Source organism: Vipera ursinii (genome assembly GCF_947247035.1).
Source record: "Vipera ursinii genome assembly, chromosome: 7".
Classification (NCBI taxonomy): domain Eukaryota; kingdom Metazoa; phylum Chordata; class Lepidosauria; order Squamata; family Viperidae; genus Vipera; species Vipera ursinii.
Genome location: NC_139521.1, coordinates 67,977,145 through 67,994,758, shown reverse-complemented (window position 1 = coordinate 67,994,758; position 17,614 = coordinate 67,977,145). Strand labels below are relative to the sequence as shown.

At 41.1% G+C, this 17,614-nt stretch overlaps 1 protein-coding gene across 1 annotated transcript in view; it reads right to left on the bottom strand.

The window, feature by feature from the left end:
- Positions 1–869: 869 nt before the first annotated feature.
- The window catches only part of SCD5 (stearoyl-CoA desaturase 5), a 31,432-nt gene continuing 14,687 nt past the window's right edge, over positions 870–17,614 (bottom strand). The window contains exons 2-5 of the mRNA XM_083367195.1: positions 10,288–10,418; positions 8,579–8,784; positions 2,486–2,718; positions 870–1,127 (exon numbers count right to left, since the gene is read on the bottom strand). Of these exons, the coding sequence (XP_083223321.1) occupies positions 937–1,127; positions 2,486–2,718; positions 8,579–8,784; positions 10,288–10,418 (761 nt within the window). The 3' untranslated portion in view covers positions 870–936. The remainder of the gene's footprint in view (positions 1,128–2,485; positions 2,719–8,578; positions 8,785–10,287; positions 10,419–17,614) is intronic.

The following is a 17,614-nucleotide window of genomic DNA, read 5'->3' as shown; positions in this document are numbered from 1 at the left end:
ATCTTCAAAAAAAAGTTGCATTTAAGACAGCTTTAATTCTACAATCAACTCCACCAAAACCAGGTGTAGAGGGAGGAATTTTACATTCTTTGGGGTGATATCAGGAGCTTTTTAGCTACAGTAGCTTTAAAGAAAGATTGACTACTGATGGTGAGCATCATGTACAACTGTAAGAGACTATTCTGCAGCTAGATCAGGGGTCTCCAAACTTGGCAATTTTAAGACTTCTGGACTTTCAGAATTCCCCAGCCAACTCCAACAGTTTGGAGATCCCTGATCTAGAGAACATTCCCTCAAATCATGAGGTTCAACATACAGTATTGGGTAGCAGCTAATAACCTGTCATGAGATGAAGGGATGCTTTAGACCAGGTAAGTAGACTGCACAGTTTTTCCTGACCAGTTTTACATTCTGCATCAGAGTTCCTGATGTTCAACATGTCAGATGTACCTCGGTAGATGGAGAGTCAAATCTGCTTTGCTCCTGCATCATGATTTTGCATCTGACTCTGCCCCATGGTTGGTAGATCTCATGGTTTTCAGTAGAACTAGCACCCACAACCCTGAAGACTGCCCATCCAGCCTTTCCCAACCGGGTGTTTTCCAGATGTGTTGGACTTGAAATGTCCAAAGGCTGCAAGTGCTAGGGATTATGGGAATTAGAGTTCAACTCATTTGAAGGGTGTTATGTTATGGGAAAATTGCAGGCTGGAACATTCACATCTTTCTTGGAAGATGGATGAATATTTAAAGTGTTTTCTGCAATTAAAAAAATGACTGCATTAAAGTAAAATGACATTTATCCAGAAATGAATCTGGCCGTCATTCAATGAAAAATACTACTTTCATTATAAGGGAAGGTTTGGGACAGAAGCCCCCCGATCAAGAAACATACAAACAACACAGCAGCATCAAAATTCAAGAATCAATTTGTTTCTTAAGAAGTACCATCTCCAGTCCTCTCTTTGCGAGCTTGGATCATCTCCCTGGGTGCTTGCTTCCTCTCGGTGACCAAACCCATCCAAAACATGAAGTCAATGAACCAGGTGGTTGGGTTGAATTTCAAGCCAAGCTCACTGGCTGAATAATCAAATGGAAAGGTGTGGTGGTAATTATGGTAACCTTCTCCTGGAAAACAGAACCCAGAAGAAATTAAAAGTAGGGTCAAAGGTAGAGAAAGATAAAAACAAAGTAGGATGTAGCATCAACAAGCAGAGGCAGTAGACGTTCCAATGGAGAAACAGCTGTTATTTTCATGATTTTGACCAACAAGAGGATTTTAAGAGTTACGTTCTGTAAATATGTACTTTGAACAGGGTGTCCAAAATGAAATGTTCCAATGAGCCATCTCCTTATTTCTTACTCCCTTTACTTCTGATTTCCACTTATGCTGTATGATTAGTTTTTATATTCTCAAAATGGGGACTATTATGTTTCCCAAGAGCTTTGAAGAAGCTCCTACACAACAGTCTGAATCTCACCTCGGATAGTGCTTGGAATGCCTGCCATGTTTCATGTTAAAACAGTAATTAAATGCAGATTCTATAAATTTAATATCAGCCATTATTTCTCCCTCCCTCTCTTGCTTAGTTTACTACTGTGTTTCCCCCAAAATAAGTCCCAACTGGAAAATAAGCCCTAGCATGATTTTTCAGGATGCCTGTAATATAAGCCCTACTCCAAAAATAAGCCCCAGTTAAGATCATCAGCCAGTCGGATGCATTTAGTTCTGTATTTTCCCCAAAATAAGACCTAACCAGAAAATAAGCCTTAATACGTCTTTTGGAGCAAAAATTAATGTAAGACCCAGTCTTATTTTGGGGGAAAAATGTAGCTGAATAAAGAGTTCTAAAAAACAACGTTGCATTTTTAGTTGGTCTAATAGTACAGCTTTTTTTTTAGAGAAGAAGAAAACATCTAAGCAAACAAGCAAAATTTCTCATCCGTGGGTGGTCCTTAGTGTTTTTTGAGCTTGGTTGTTTTCTTTCAGACATCTCATTACCAAACTAGGTAACATCATCAGTGCTAAAAAGGAGTGGGAGTTGCTGTCATTTTGTATACCTAGTGGTTTGCTGTGTCGGTGTTGGTGGGAATGTTCTTGGTGGTTCCTTAGTTAGGCTGTTCTTTACTGTTAACTTGTTTGTTTGAATTGGTAGTTCCTTGATTGGGGTATTGTTTACTTCTTCATTGTTGATCTATTTGTTAATCTTGGTGTTAATCTGTGCTCATCTAGGTATTGATTACCGGTAAGGAGGTCTTTAATTTCTTATCCACACCAGAAATTTCTAATATTATCTGCCCAATATTTCATAAGACACCCACAAAAAAGCAGAAGACCCTTAATCTCACAACCACAGCCAGCATCTTCCTTTTCACACAACCTGTGGACATCCCTGACCCTAAAGCACCATTAAAGCAGTCTGGAGAAAGCAACCTCAAGGCCACCTTTCCAAAAAAACTAGGTGAATCAATTCTTGGCAACTCACCAATAGCTCCGAAAGCGACAAAATTATTCTGCCGAGGGTTGATGTCTTTGTCATATGGCCTATTTCCATACATGTGAGCAACACTATTGACCAGCCAAGCAACGTTGAGGGAGACGGTGTAGCGGAGAATTGAAGCCAAGAAGTATGAATTCCACAAGCTCTCACCCCAGAAATACCAAGGCAAGATAGTAGGAATGACAAAACACATCAACACAACTGAACTTTTATAGTACCTGTGAGGGGAAAAAAAGGAAAAACAGAGATGACTGGATCATACAAGATAACATTTCCCATAACAATGATTCCAGATGAGTCAAGTGAGAAGAAAAGATAATGGGAGATATGTTTGTGTGTGTGTGTGTGTGTGTGTGTGTGTGTGTGTGTAAATTTTCTTTGGCTTGCTAACAAAGAATAAAGGGCGACCGATATGATCATTTCAAACTTCTTTGTTCTCATCACTCAGCCATACCCTTCTGAGATTCGAACCTGGGCCGACTGTGTCCTAAGCGGTTGTTTTAACCCTTAGGCCACAGGCTCTCTCTCTCTCTTTGTTAGCTGAGAAGCAAGGGAGATATGTGTTAAATGTTTGTTAAGCATTCAGAATACACTTGCTTAGTCCCAGACATGGGGCAAATCTTATTTCCTGTTTCAGCCTAGCCCAGGGGTCAGCAACCTGAAACAGTGAAAGAGCCACTCGGAACCGGTTCCCTCACAAAATGAAAAACTGGGAGCCACAAAAAATATGTGCGCATGCACATACATGCAAGCATACGCAGAACAGGGTTTGACTGAAGAGTGGAGCCAAGGCGAGATATGCACCTACCCTGCATATTTGAATTGATTGGTTGAACTTTTTTAGTCCCACTTTTTTTTACTGCACATGGCAGAGGACTGGGAGCCGCAGGAGATGGCTGAAAGAGCCACATGTGGCTCTGGAGCCGCGGGTTGCAGACCTGTGGCCTAGCCCATCTACAGGCAGTAGCCACAGCAGTGGCAGCTCATATTTCTGTAAATTTTTTTGGCTTGCTAACAAAGAATAAAGGGAGACCGATATGATCATTTCAAACGTATTTGTTCTCATCAGTCAGCCATACCCAGGTTCGAATCTCAGAAGGGTATGGTTACATATACATATACAGTATGTAGTGCAAAATGAAAGAATAATAAGTAGTAATACACTTGCCAGAAACCCTTATTCAGCTATTAGTGTAATTTAAAGATGGAAGGGGTCTGGAAAAAAAGTGAAAACATTCTCTCAGATGCTTTCTGTTTGTTCCCCATTTTCGCAAGAAGTTTGTAGAGCAGTGGTTCTTAACTTTTTCTTCACCACGGACTCTCTTTGAATAGCTTTTGTGGCCACAGACTATGCCCACAGGTCCCCCAAAGACTTAACTCAAGATCTAAATCATAACATTTTTTTTCAAACCTTTGTGGACCCCCTGTGATGACACCTTAGTTCTAGGTTGCTTCTCTCTTTGATTAGTTTCCACCCATTGCTTCTTGTCCTGCTTTCAGGTGCTTTGGAGAATAGCTTGACTCCCTCTTCTTTGGGGCGGCCCCTGAGATACTGGAACACTGCTATCGTGTCACCCCTCGTCCTTCTTTTCATTAAATTAGACATATCCAGTTCCAGCAACTGTTCTTTATATGTTTTAGACTCCAACCCCCTAATCATCTTTGTTGCTCTTCTCTGTACTCTTTCTAGAGCCTCAACATCTTTTTTACATTGTGGTGACCAAAATTGGATGCAGTATTCCAGGTGTGGCCTTACCAAAGCATTGTAAAGTGGTATTAGTACTTCACATGATCTTGATTCTATCACTCTGTTAATGCAGCCTGTGCTGGCTTTTGGGCAGCTGCATTTCCTTGACACCTGCAAACCTTTGATTGTTATAATCTCTTTAGTTGGTTTGCTTTATCTCTATTCACCAGGAACTTAAATGAATAATCTAAACTCCAGCTGGGAAAATAAGACACATTCTTCAGTTAACACTACTAGATAAAATGTTTCAGCTAGGGAATCTATTAAAATTTCCAACCTTCACCTCCTCTACAACCTCAAAATCTTTTATTTTTCTGCAAACTACCATGAACTGCACCCTTATCATTCAGAGCATTTGGGCGTGGGGGTTGGGACACACAAGATTGTCTGTTCCTTTGCTTGGAACAATTCCTCTTGAAGTCATTGTAATTTGCCACAATTTCTGCAAGATTTCTTTCTCATTAATGCAAATGCATTGGAAAGCATTATGCCCCATTCCCCAACTGCAACTTTCTCACGCCTGATCATGTTCTCCTCCCTTCCGCTGTGATCATGTTTTCTTTCTTTTTAACGGGAACAAAGGCGCTTTCCTTCTGGCTCAAAAAATGACAAATTCCCATGGCATAGCAAATTACAGCATAGGCATTCATGGCTTGTTCACTTAAAATGTATTGATCTTTACAGTGTCGTGAGATTCTTCATTCTTCACTGAAGGGAGCAATAAGGCTCTCTTGCCGGAGGTTCCTTGTTCACTGGTGGTCCAACAAGCCAGGTCTTCAAGTCAAAGTTAGTTACCCATTGGGATCGTACCTTGGGCAGAAGATTGGATTGGACCTCTGTTCCTCCATCTTGGAAAGTTTCAGAAATAATAATAATAATAATAATAATAATAATAATAATAATAATAATAATAATAATAATTAGTTGGAAGGGACCTTGGAGGTCATCTAGTCCAACCCCCTGCTCAGGCAGGAAACCCTATACCATTTCAGACAAATGGCTGGCCAGTCTCTTCTTAAAAACTTCCAGTGTTGGAGCATTCACCACTTCTGGAGGCAGGTTGTTCCACTGGTTAGTTGTTCTAACTGTCAGGAAGTTTCTCCTTAGTTCTAGGTTGCTTCTCTCTTTGCCTAGTTTCCATCCATTGCTTCTTGTCCTGCTTTCAGGTGCTTTGGAGAATAGCTTGACTCCCTCTTCTTTGTGGCAGCCCCTGAGATATTGGAACACTGCTATCATGTCACCCCTCACCCTTCTCTTCGTTAAACTACACATACCCAATTCCAGCAACCGTTCCCTATATGTTTTAGCCTCCAGTCCCCCAATCATCTTTGTTTTAATAATAATAATAATAAGTTGGAAGGGACCTTGGAGGTCGTCTAGTCCAACCCCCTGCTAAGGCAGGAAACCCTATACCATTTCAGACAAATGGCTGGCCAGTCTCTTCTTAAAAACTTCCAGTGTTGGAGCATTCACCACTTCTGGAGGCAGGTTGTTCCACTGGTTAGTTGTTCTAACTGTCAGGAAGTTTCTCCTTAGTTCTAGGTTGCTTCTCTCCTTGACTAGTTTCCATCCATTGCTTCTTGTCCTGCTCTCAGGTGCTCTGGAGAACAGCCTGGCTCCCTCTTCTTTGTAGCAGCCCCTGAGATATTGGAACACTGCTATCATGTCACCCCTCACCCTTCTCTTCATTAAACTACACATACCCAATTCCAGCAACCGTTCCCTATATGTTTTAGCCTCCAGTCCCCCAATCATCTTTGTTGCTCTTCTCTGTACTCTTTCTAGAGTCTCGACATCTTTTTTACGTCGTGGTGACCAAAACTGGATGCAGTGTTCCAGGTGTGGCCTTACCAAGGCATTGTAAAGTGGTATTAGTACTTCACGTGATCTTGATTGCTCTTCTCTGTACTCTTTCTAGAGTCTCGACATCCTTTTTACATCATGGTGACCAAAACCGGATGCTGTATTCCAGGTGTGGCCTTACCAAGGCATTGTAAAGTGGTGTAAACCCTTCACGTGATCTTGATTCTATCCCTCTGTTAATGCAGCCTAGCACTGTGTTGGCTTTTTTGGCAGCTGCAGCACACTGCTGGCTCATATTTAAGTGATTGTCCACTAGGACTCCGAGATCTCTCTCACAGTTACTACTATCGAGCAAGGCACCACCTATACTATACCTGTGCATTTGATTTTTCCTGCCTAAATGTAGAACCTTACTTTTTTCACCATTGAATTTCATTTTGTTAGATAGTGCCCAGTGTTCGAGTCTGTCCAGATCCTCCTGTATCTTAAGCCTATCTTCTGGAGTATTGGACTTCAACTCCCAGAATTCTCCAGCCAGCAAACTTCTCAAAATGGAGAAACCTGTGGGACAACCATTGTCCCATCTTTGTCCAGCGCTTTCTCCATTTTGCTTGACCATCTTGCTTTCCATCAAACCCTTGGATTCCTGGTTTGAATCCACTCTTAGCCACTGAAGGTCACTGGATGTCCCTCCATCTTTCTGCCCACCTAGCCTACCTCATAGGGTTGCGGTTATGGGGATAAAAGCCCCTGGTGAAAATGTGAGAGATAAATATATTACAGAAACAAATAAAAGGGCAGTTTTGGGTTGTTTCAGTCTTAACGGGGCTGGGATTAATAATCAAAGCATTGTACAACTCACTGTGTTTGAAGAGAGATCTGTTTGACCCTAGTCTTACAAAAAGCATCTTTTCAGTGCTTTAAATCCATTTTTAATACTTTAAACGTTTGTGGAGTTTTTTTCTTCCATGCTGGGATATTCTTAAAAGCTGCTTTTAAGCCTGACTGGTGGTTTTCTTTTGTTGTCACAGTTTATTCATTTCATTATTTCCTTTCCTTTTGAAGTTGGACTCAGGTGACAAAGCAGAAAATGTGGCTGAATTAAGTTGTCCTCAGCCGTATTAGCGACTGATTATTTCAGGCAGAGATCAACGCACCTCAAAGGTTAGAAATTGGAATGAGAAATCTTTGCAAAAAATTCAGCAAACTAATTATCACCATAATTTTTCAGACTGGGTGAAGCCGTTTATTTATGCAGGAATGGATCCCAGTCCCGAATTGTGCCATTGTTTATAAGAGCTTTGTATACCTTGTACAATTTTTCACAAATGTGAGACTGTTCCTCTAGCTTTCCCGGAGCTCTGTGCTAAACTCTGTGCAGGAATTAACATATCGTGGCCATGACAATCCTATAAATAGCACTGTTTGTTAAATTCATAAGTTCTCTCCTTCGTGGGCCTGCACCTCTGAAAAATCACTAATACAACTATACAAGCACTTAGTTGGAAAATGCTAATTATCATAGAATCGTTGAGTTGGAAGGGACCCTGGGGGTCATCTAAGACCAGTGTTTCTCCACCTTGAGAAGTTTAAGATGGGAATGATAAATACCTTGCTAGGCCCCAAACATGGGACAAATCTTTATTTCCTGTGTCAGCCTAACATGAAGGCCATCAACAGGCAGTAGTCACACCGGTGACAGCTCATATTTGTGTAAATTTTAAATTGCTAACAAAGAATTAAGGGAGACTGATATGCATTTCAAACTTATTAGTTTTCATCAGTCAGCCATACCCTTCTGAGATTCGAACCTGGGCTGATTGCACATTAGGCAGTTGTTTTCACCTCTAGGCCACAGGCTCTCTCTCGCTTTGTTAGCTGAGAAGCAAGGGGAGATATGTGTCAAATGCTTGTTAACTATTTTAGATTACCTTGCTAGGCCCCAAACATGGGACAAATCTTTATTTCCTGTGTCAGCCTAACCTGAAGGCCATCGACAGGCAGTAGTCACACCGGTGACAGCTCATATTTGTGTAAATTTTAAGTTGCTAACAAAGAATTAAGGGAGACTGATATGCATTTCAAACTTATTAGTTTTCATCAGTCAGCCATACCCTTCTGAGATTCGAACCTGGGCCGATTGCACATTAGGAAATATATATATGAAGGGAAAAAGAGAGGAAATGTTTATGGTAGCAATCTGAAATCTGTAATAATGTTATCTGTATGTAATTGAATTAGTACTACTCAGCCACCACGTTGCTTTTCAAATATGTGAATGTCATATTAGAAAATCAATAAAATTTGTAAAATAAAAAAAGAGAAGTTTAGGATGGGTGGGCTTCAGCTCCCAAAATTCTGGGAATGCTGGGAATTGAAGTCCACCCATCTTAAACTTGCCAAGATGGAGAGACACTGATCTAATCCAAACCTCTGCCCAATAGCTGGCTAATTTTGACCTGAAGATCTGCCACGAGGGACCCCCAGTGTATTTCCAGCCTTACTCGTGTTTTACCATGATCACTCACTTTCTCTGAAAGGTCACCACCGGATCCTTCAATAAATCACTGAAATCCAGTTTTCTTCCCTTCTCAATGACATCACGATGCTTCCGAACAAAGAGCCAGCCAATATGGGAGAAGAAGAACCCGCGCTGGGCATTATGGGGATCAGCATCCGTCTCGGAGTATTTGTGATGCACCCGGTGGTCTCGAGCCCATTCAAAAATATCATTCTGCGTAAAACAGAAGGAGAAAATTAAGTGTCATGGCTCTGTGGGCCTCTGAGTCCTTCTTTGCCCATGTTGTCCTTTTAAAGCAACAGCATTGTCTATGGAGGTGCTTAGTCATCCATCCATGGTTGTCCCAAATGTGCTTTCTCAAAAAGCAGCTGGACTTTCTTTGTTTTTCCTTGAAGATGTTTTGCTTCTCTGTTCTGTATCAGCCTGCTACCGGCCCTGCAGAAAAGGCAGGGACAACCCCTTTTACAAGAAGGCAAGAGGCTGGAACTAAGCCTGCCAAATTTATGGATACAAAAGCAAACAGAACAAGACACGAACCATGAAACAGGAGCTATTCAAGCGGTTGCCTTCAGCAAACCAGCCCTCCCACGCATTCCCCTTTTATACAGTTCAGGGCATGGCTTCTCTCTGCCTCCTTCCGAGGTGCCCCATTGCCTTCCTCTGTTTACTCCTGATTGACTGCCTCCTGCGTCGGGCGTCCTTGAACAGGGCCAGCTGTGGGTCATCTTCATCCACGCTGTCAGGCTCACACAGCTGGGTCTGCGTCGTGACCAGGTGGGAGGGGCCTGGCTGAGGGCTCTGTGGAGCCTCAATATTATTCTCAGCAAGCTCTTCAACACCCCCCTCCTCCTCCTCTGAGTCGTCCTACCCAACTGCCGAACCCCCAGGCTGACCCTGAATCACAACATTCTCCAAGAAGCGTCTTCCATTCTTCAAGGAAAAACAAAGAAAGTCCAGTTGCCTTTTGAAAAAAGCACCTTTGGGACAAGCAACAGCATTGTTTGCTCTATAAAAAAAAGAAAAACAAAACCCAACTGTTTATGTCAAGTACTATCAAAGACAGCAGCTGGCTTAGTTTCCGAAAGAAATTTGCCCTCTGGCTATTTTGTTGTTTCTACCTCCTATGAGACTTCAGGAGTATTTTTACCTCACCCACCTGGGCTTCTAGGAGGAGAGCAGGTGGGCTTATTTTCAATATATAAATACTATAGGAAGTGCAGCCATCTCTCACCCTATAGCTCAGGGGTCGGCAAACTTGGCCCTTTTATGACTTGTGGACTTCAACTCCCAAAATTCCTCAGCCAGCATGCCTGGCTGAGGAATTCTGGGAGTTGAAGTCCACATGTCATAAAAGGGCCAAGTTTGAAGATCCCTGCTATAGCCTGTGTCATTTCAAATATTTCTCTGTTGTAGAGCCAAGAAACCAGCTGCTGGGTTTTTCTCTTCTGTGGCTTTTAAGTGTTACCTGGATAATAAAAACTGGAAAATAAATATTTCTGCAAAGTTGCTGGTTGATCAGGGTCCTGTACAATCCCAAGTATCCCTGGAGTCATTAGGTCCTCACAAGTGGCCTAAATCCAATCCCTCTTGAATTCCGTTAACTCTTATCTATTACTCTGGGAGTTGACGTCCACAGGTCTTAAAGCTACCAAGGTTGGACACTCCAGCCTTACACTGTCGCCTAAGAAGAGTGTAAACTGATGTGTAAATACCCACCTGAAATGCCATTGAATTGGCTGCAGCCAAAAATATTCGCAGAGGCAGTTTGGCTTTGTAAGATCTGTGACTCCACAAGCGATGGGCACCTGCTGTCACTCCCAAGGCACACATCAGAAAACATATGTATGCTGAAAACATGAAGGAAAAAATGGGAGAAGAAGGAGAGGTTATGAAAGCACCAAACCTCTTTGTGGTTATTAAAGTACAGCTCATACTATCAGTGCCTCCATAGCTACGGCACGTAATACTGTGCTGATCATTCTAATTTAACCCATCTAGCATATTGGGTTGTCATTAAAAACTGCATATTGCATAAAAATGGAGAACCTGGCAACCGCATCTCACGGAGGGGTTGAAATTTAGAGCGTCTCACTTCTCATTAGCAATGTTTTCTTCCTCCATTTGTTAGAAAATTCTCCATGCCTACGGTTTCCCCTCTGAGGCAGCAAAAATGGATGCTTATAAAGCTGGATTGTTTCTTGACTCAACTAGAAATGTCCACCCACAACATGTCTCCTATTTCTGAACAAGGGACACAATGCCAGGGTGGCAATTCACAATGCAGCTATGTTTTCTGTAACGAAAATCTATCTCATAATTTTATACAGGTGGCTCTCGACTTAGAACCACAAGTGAGCCCAACATTTCTGTTGCTAAGCAAGTCAATTGAGTTTTGTCCCATGTTATGGCTTTTCTTGCCACAGTTGCTAAGTGAATCACTTCAGCTGTTAAGTTAGTAAAATGGTTGTTAAGTGAATCTGGCGTCCACATTAATTTTGCTTGTCAGTAAGTTGCAAAAGGGGATTACATGACTGCGGGACACTGCAACCGTCATAAATAGGGGTCAGTTGCCAAGCGTCCAAATTTTGATCATGTGACCAAGGGGATGCTGCAGTGGTTGTAAGTGTGAAAAACAGTCAAAAGTCACCTTTTAAAGTGCTGCTGTCATTTCAAGCAGTCAGTAAATGAATGGTTGTAAGTCAAGGACTATCTGTATTAAAAAATTTCAGAATAATAGTTGGGGTTACAGATTCAAGAGCCGTGGTGGCGCAGTGGTTAGAATGCAACATTGTAAACTAACTCTGCCTTCCACTGCCAGGAGTTGGATCCTGACCAGCTCAAGGTTGACTCGGCCTTCCGTCCTTCCGAGGTCAGTAAAATGAGGACCCAGAATGATGGGGGCAATAGGCTGACTCTGTAAACCGCTGAGAGAGAAGCATGTGAAGCGGTATATAAGTCTATTGTTATAGCTATTGCTATTCAAAATATTTTCCACAGAAAAACTTTGACTTCAGTCTTGCTAAGTGAGACAATTGTTAGGTGGGTTATGCCCAGTTTTGTGACCCTTTATGCCACAGTTGTTAAGAGAAAAATTGCAGTTAAGTTTTCGCTTAGCAACATAAATTTTTGAGCTCAGTTGTGATTGTTGAGGACTAAATGTATTTTCCCTGTTTCTTTGCTGATAACACTGTCTTGATTTTCAAGCAATCCTACAGCGTATCTGCTAACAATGGGAGCGCTCTCTCTCTCTCTCTCTCTCTCTCTCTCTCTCTCTCTCTCTCTCTCTCTCTCTCTCTCTCTCTCTCTCTCTCTCTCTCCTTTCTTTCTGTTATTTGCAAGAACTTTATTCAGATTGGGAATACCTCATATTAGCATCTAAACAAAATGTAAAGAAATTTAAGAACGTTTCTTAACATAAAAATTCAACACAAAAGCATTTTTTTCATATTTATTGGATACTTCAGAGAATGTTTAAAACTGGTTATCGATTCATTATGCTGGAAACGTAAAAAAAAATCATGGTGAGGATGTTCACACATAAGATATGCAATTGTGTCATTTTCATACTGTTTTAATACCCATGAGTTTATCAAGATGATTTAAGGAATAAGAGTAGCATTTAATGATATGAATAGGATTTTGAATAATATGTCAACATTTTGAAATTCATTTATACACACCTGTGTGTGTGTGTGTGTGTGTGTGTGTGTGTGTGTGTGTGTGTATAAAACTATTATTGTTTTATCAATGTAAATGGTGGCACTTTTTGCCACTGAGAAATTGCTGGCAGAGAGATAGGAGGGGACATTTCTGGGTATCACAGATATCCAGCTAACCACAGTTCTGTACAACGGCTTTCAGCTGCAACGCAATAACTAGCTCCCATGGAGCTAGCTGAAGCATTAAAACAGCACTTCTCTTACGCATAACCTTCCTTGCAACTTTACTGCTTAAAATTCATTTTATAACTGTCAGGACCAGACATTTGAGTTTTAATTTCACAGATACATGAAAGGACTATCTCCCCTTCTAAAGCTTAATAAATTCTAATGCTTTTCAGTCCCCAGTAATTGGGGAGGGTAGCTGGCTTCCTGCTGAAAGACGTTTCTAATTCACTCGTCTTCCTCTGCAATTAGCTTTGTGTTGGCAACCCAGCCGTACTGCATTAAACCGAAGTAATTTCACTGGAGCTGGGATGGAATCTTGACACTGTGCTGATTTCAGGATCGTGCAAATTATTTTACATAAAGGATGAAAACATCTCAAAAGGTCTGCGCAGTAGATGGAAGACATTCTAGCTCAGGAAAACAGAAGGCTTTTTTCCTAATCCTTTTTGGGAGCCTGTTTTACTTTTATTTTTATTTTTACAAAATATGTCAAAAGATTAGGGTTCTTTTTTAAGCAAACATCAAACGAAAGCATTATTTTTCCACTGTTTGCAAAGATTCCACTTGGTGTTTTTTTAAGAAACATCCCCCGAAAGTTTGTTCAGTGGAAGATGCTAAATTAAACTGATATTTCTGCAGATGTACCATGGTTTGACATTGGATTATCATCTGACTTTTGAGGCTACAATGCTTTCATTTCAATGGAGCTACTTGCTCAAGCAAGCCAAAAATGAAAATCAAAGTAATGCCTAATGCTATTTAATTATATTAATTTTAAGTGGAAAACAGAAGGACATGGAAACTGGCTGCATACAGACAGTTGTAAACAGCTTAGATTGGGATGCTTGACCAATTTTGTTACATAAAGCAAACAACAAAACATGTAGATTATTATAAAATTGTCTACAAAACATGTAGACAATTTTATAATAATCTACATGTTTTGTTGTTTGCTTTATGTAACAAAATTGTCTACAAAACATGTAGACAATTATAAAAAAGAGAGGAAGGGTTATTAATATTTATGTAGGTTGACCACTTATTCTCTAGGCAGCTTCCAGGGGGAAAAAAATTGAAGTCAGTTAAGATGGCTTTAGAATAAAACCTATTCATAATACATCTATTAAAATCAGTAAGATTTATTAGTGATTGCAGTGTATGCCTCCCAGCATACACAAAGGACAGCACAGCTGGAGGCTGATGGTGCAGATCAGCAGAGGGGTTGGACAGCTCTGGGCGATAACTGCTCACTCAGGATAAGCCTAATGAGTTAAGCTGTTGACAGCCCCAGGCATGGTCAGCCTGGTGGGAAGCCAGGATCTACACCCATTGTCACCTGCACTGGCAGGAAGCCCAGGTTTGAACTGATTGGATGCCATCCACCTGGGCAGGTATAAATAGACGCCAGGCTTCCCTGTTTCCCCAGTTCGTTCTGTTCAGAATAAACTCATCTTTACCCCAGCTCTGTGTCCGTCTCTATGTGAAGCACGCGACATTACAGTGATGATTTAAGGTCCCTTTAGGGTGAATTACAGTATGGAAAGCCCACAACGTGTTTTATTTGGTTGTGATATAATGCAGTGTGTGAACTGAGCTATATGGGTTTGTGGTCTGGTTTGTAGTGTTTTAAACTGTGGCATGCTGTGTGAGTACCAACACTGTTGCTTGCTTAACAAATTTTAATTTAAGCAAAACACTCTTGCATGCATCCTGCTATGACTCAGCCTGGATTCAATTTGATTGTATGATACAGCAAATCAGCATTAAGGATGGCTGACAAAAATCACAAAAACCCAAAGAATCCTTGCCTAATAATAGGAAGGATTTGAAAAGCTTTTTAAAGAATTACAGAGTTTTGAGCTGCAAGGAAAACTAAAATAAAGCCTGAATAATATTGCTTGACATTTGAGAAGACTGCAGAATTTTGCTCTTTAAATTCCAGACACAACATTTGCTTTGGAAAAGTAAAATGGAGGAGTCTACAAATAAGGTTCATCAAAGAAAATTTGGAATGTATCCACAATCGGGCCATAGGTATGATGTGAGGGAAGAGGTACAGGTAGAATTTTCCAGAATTTCCATTGCTAAGCAAGGCGGTTGTTAAGTCAGTCATGCTTCATTTTATGACCTTTCTGCCATGGTTGTTAAGCGAATTGGCCCATTTGTTAAGTGAATTACACGGTCCTTACAATGGCACTGAAAAAAGTAACTTGTGATTGTTTTTCACACTTGCAACCATGGCAGCATCCTCATGGTCACATGGTCAAAATTTGGTTGCTTGGCAACTGGCTCATATTTATGACAGTCATAGTGTCCTGGGTCAAGTGTTAATTCCCAAGCAAAGTCAATGGGGAAGCCAGATTCACTTAACAACCATGTCACTGGCTTAACAACTGCAGGGATTCCCTTAACAGCTGTGGCAAGAGAGGTCGTAAAATAGGGCAAAACTCACTTAACAACTGTCTTGCTTAGCAACAGAAATTCTGGGCTCAATTGTGATTGTATATTGAGGACTACCTGTATATCTTCTATCCAGAGGAATATTCCCACACTAATGATTCCCCATTTTGAAAAACCATGCTAAAACAACTATTTTGTCTCCTCTGCTTTGTGTGGTTGCCCGAAAGTTTGAGAAGTCGGGTTGTCAACCCTGACCCTACACATACTGGATTTTCCCACTTTCAATGCATATTCATTTTCATTCTGATCTCTCAGTGGGCCAAGGAGAATATTAATTTGCAACATGGCTGATACGTCTTTAGATGCTTTTAAAAAAAGAAATCTACCAAGTACTGTAGCTTCTCAGCAAAGGTTTGGCAGTTCCTAGGGACCGCCAAAGATCAAACCTAACCTAGTTATAAAAGGAACAAACAGCAAAGGAACAAACAGAGAGAGAGAGGGAGAGAGAGAGAGGGGAGAGAGAGAGAGAGAAAGATAGGAGGGCATGGAAATGAATCAGTGATGTGCTTCTGACAAGTTGCAGATTTGAAAAGGACTGCGAGTTTATCTGTGTTTGCCCCCCTGGAATGGCTCATGTTTTGAAGGCCTCCTTCTGGAGATGCTTAAATAAATGTAGGTGTTTTGTCACACACAGACATAAAACACTCCAATGGCCATACAACATTGGCAGACTACAAAACAGACTGTATTGTTTCAGATGTGAGGTGAAGACTGAGTTTCAGAAAACATCTTTAAGAGACCCAATAACATCCTCTGGTATCCTTGGGCATTTCCTAATTCTAATTATTATTCCCAGCCCCCACCTTTCTAGCACTCTCAGTAGAGTGAGGCAGCCCCATCTACGTTCCTTGACAATCTCCTACAATGCCCTTGACTAATAGTGGGAAATTACAAGCGTAATCAGATACATGGTCCAGAACATTTGGTTCCACTGATAGTGGACGAGGATACCCAAAACGCAGAACCAACCTTGTTGTCTTCATTAAAAGCAGCTCTTGTAACCAAAACTGAATACAAAAGGAGGTTGCTGTGCTCCTGTTTAATCTTAAATAAACAGAGAAATAAACATATCTATTGTTCATGTCTGTGGCTATCTTCATCATGGAGAGAGGGGGGGTATATAAATCCAAATAAATAAATAAATAAATGAATGAATGAATGAATGAATGAATGAATGAATGAATGAATGAATGAATAAATAAATAAATAAATGTAGGACTAGTCATGTTTCCTTTGCTTTCAACGAACAAAGGGATTCCAGTCTGCTTGCACACCTCCTTCCGTTTCTAGCGAAGGCAAAAATATACCTCAGCCAAAGTGCAAAAATACATTGTCTGTAAAGATGCACTGGGCATGCTTCCAGAGATAATGTCAATCATCGGATGACATGGCCATCAAAGTAAGTCAGCGGGAGAACTCATTCATTCAGTATTCAATGTCTTATGCCAACTGTGAGTTCAGTATCACAATGCTTCTTCTGGGCTGTGCCTATGTTGAAAATTATTTTGAAAAAACAACAACAACCAGGTCAGACCATGCTTGAATAGAGCCTCTTTGCACATCAATGTGAAAAAAGATACAGCTGCTTTAATGAGCAACAGAAAGGCACCGTGCTTAGGCTTTACTGTATTCTCCTGAATCACTTTCAAAGCATGTACAGGTTTCCAGTCTACACAGATAGTCCTCGGCTTACGAGCAGATTTCATTAATGTTTGGGAAGAAGCAGAATTTGAAAAAATATCACAAACTAGAATCCTGATACTGGTAATTTATAATGTTTGGATTCCTGTAACCTGGGCTCTGGTGAAGCCTTCCCAAGAAATGTGCAATTTGTAGACATGTCAGAGATCACAAACATTTCTCAGTAAAGAACATGGCTTAAAATGAGTGCTGTTCAATCAAGGTTTGCTGAATTAGCTTCACGTTTTGCTTTATGTTGTTCCCTTGGGCATCACATGTCAAAATCAGCTTGCTCTGATTGGACAGGCATCGCTACCATCTTTGTTTGACGCTCTCCCTCCATGGTCCCCCTGGAATGTTTAATACAGGGGTCATCAAACCTGATTGACTGATTGAGGAATTCTGGGAGTTGAAGTCCACAAGTCATAAAAGGGCCAAGTTTGAAGATCCCTGGTTTAATAGATCCACAGTCTGACTGACTAGCTTCTAACTTCAAAAACAAATTGCCTCAGGATACACCAAATACTTTCATTGTATTTATAGGTTGTCTTCTTTCATATAAGTAAAGGTAAAGGTTCCCCCGCACATGCGTGCTAGTCGTTTCCAACTCTAGGGGCCGGTGCTCATCTCCGTTTCAAAGCCAAAGAGCCAGCGCTTGTCCGAGGACGTCTCCGTGGTCATGTGGCCGGCATGACTAGATGCCAAAGGTGCACAGAACGCTGTTACCTTCCCACCGTAGTGGTCCCTATTTTTCTACTTGCATTTTTTACGTGCTTTCGAACTGCTAGGTTGGCAGAAGCTGGGACGAGTAACAGGCGCTCACTCTGTTACGCGGCACTCGGGATTCGACCCGCCAAACTGCCGACCTTCAGATCGACAAGCTCAGCGTCCTAACCCACTGAGCCACCGCGTCCCTTTTCTTTCATATACAAGTATCTAAATTGTAGATAGTTCCTTACTTGAAACTAACCATGACTGAAACACATCATAGCAACCACTCCTTTTTTTTTTTAAAT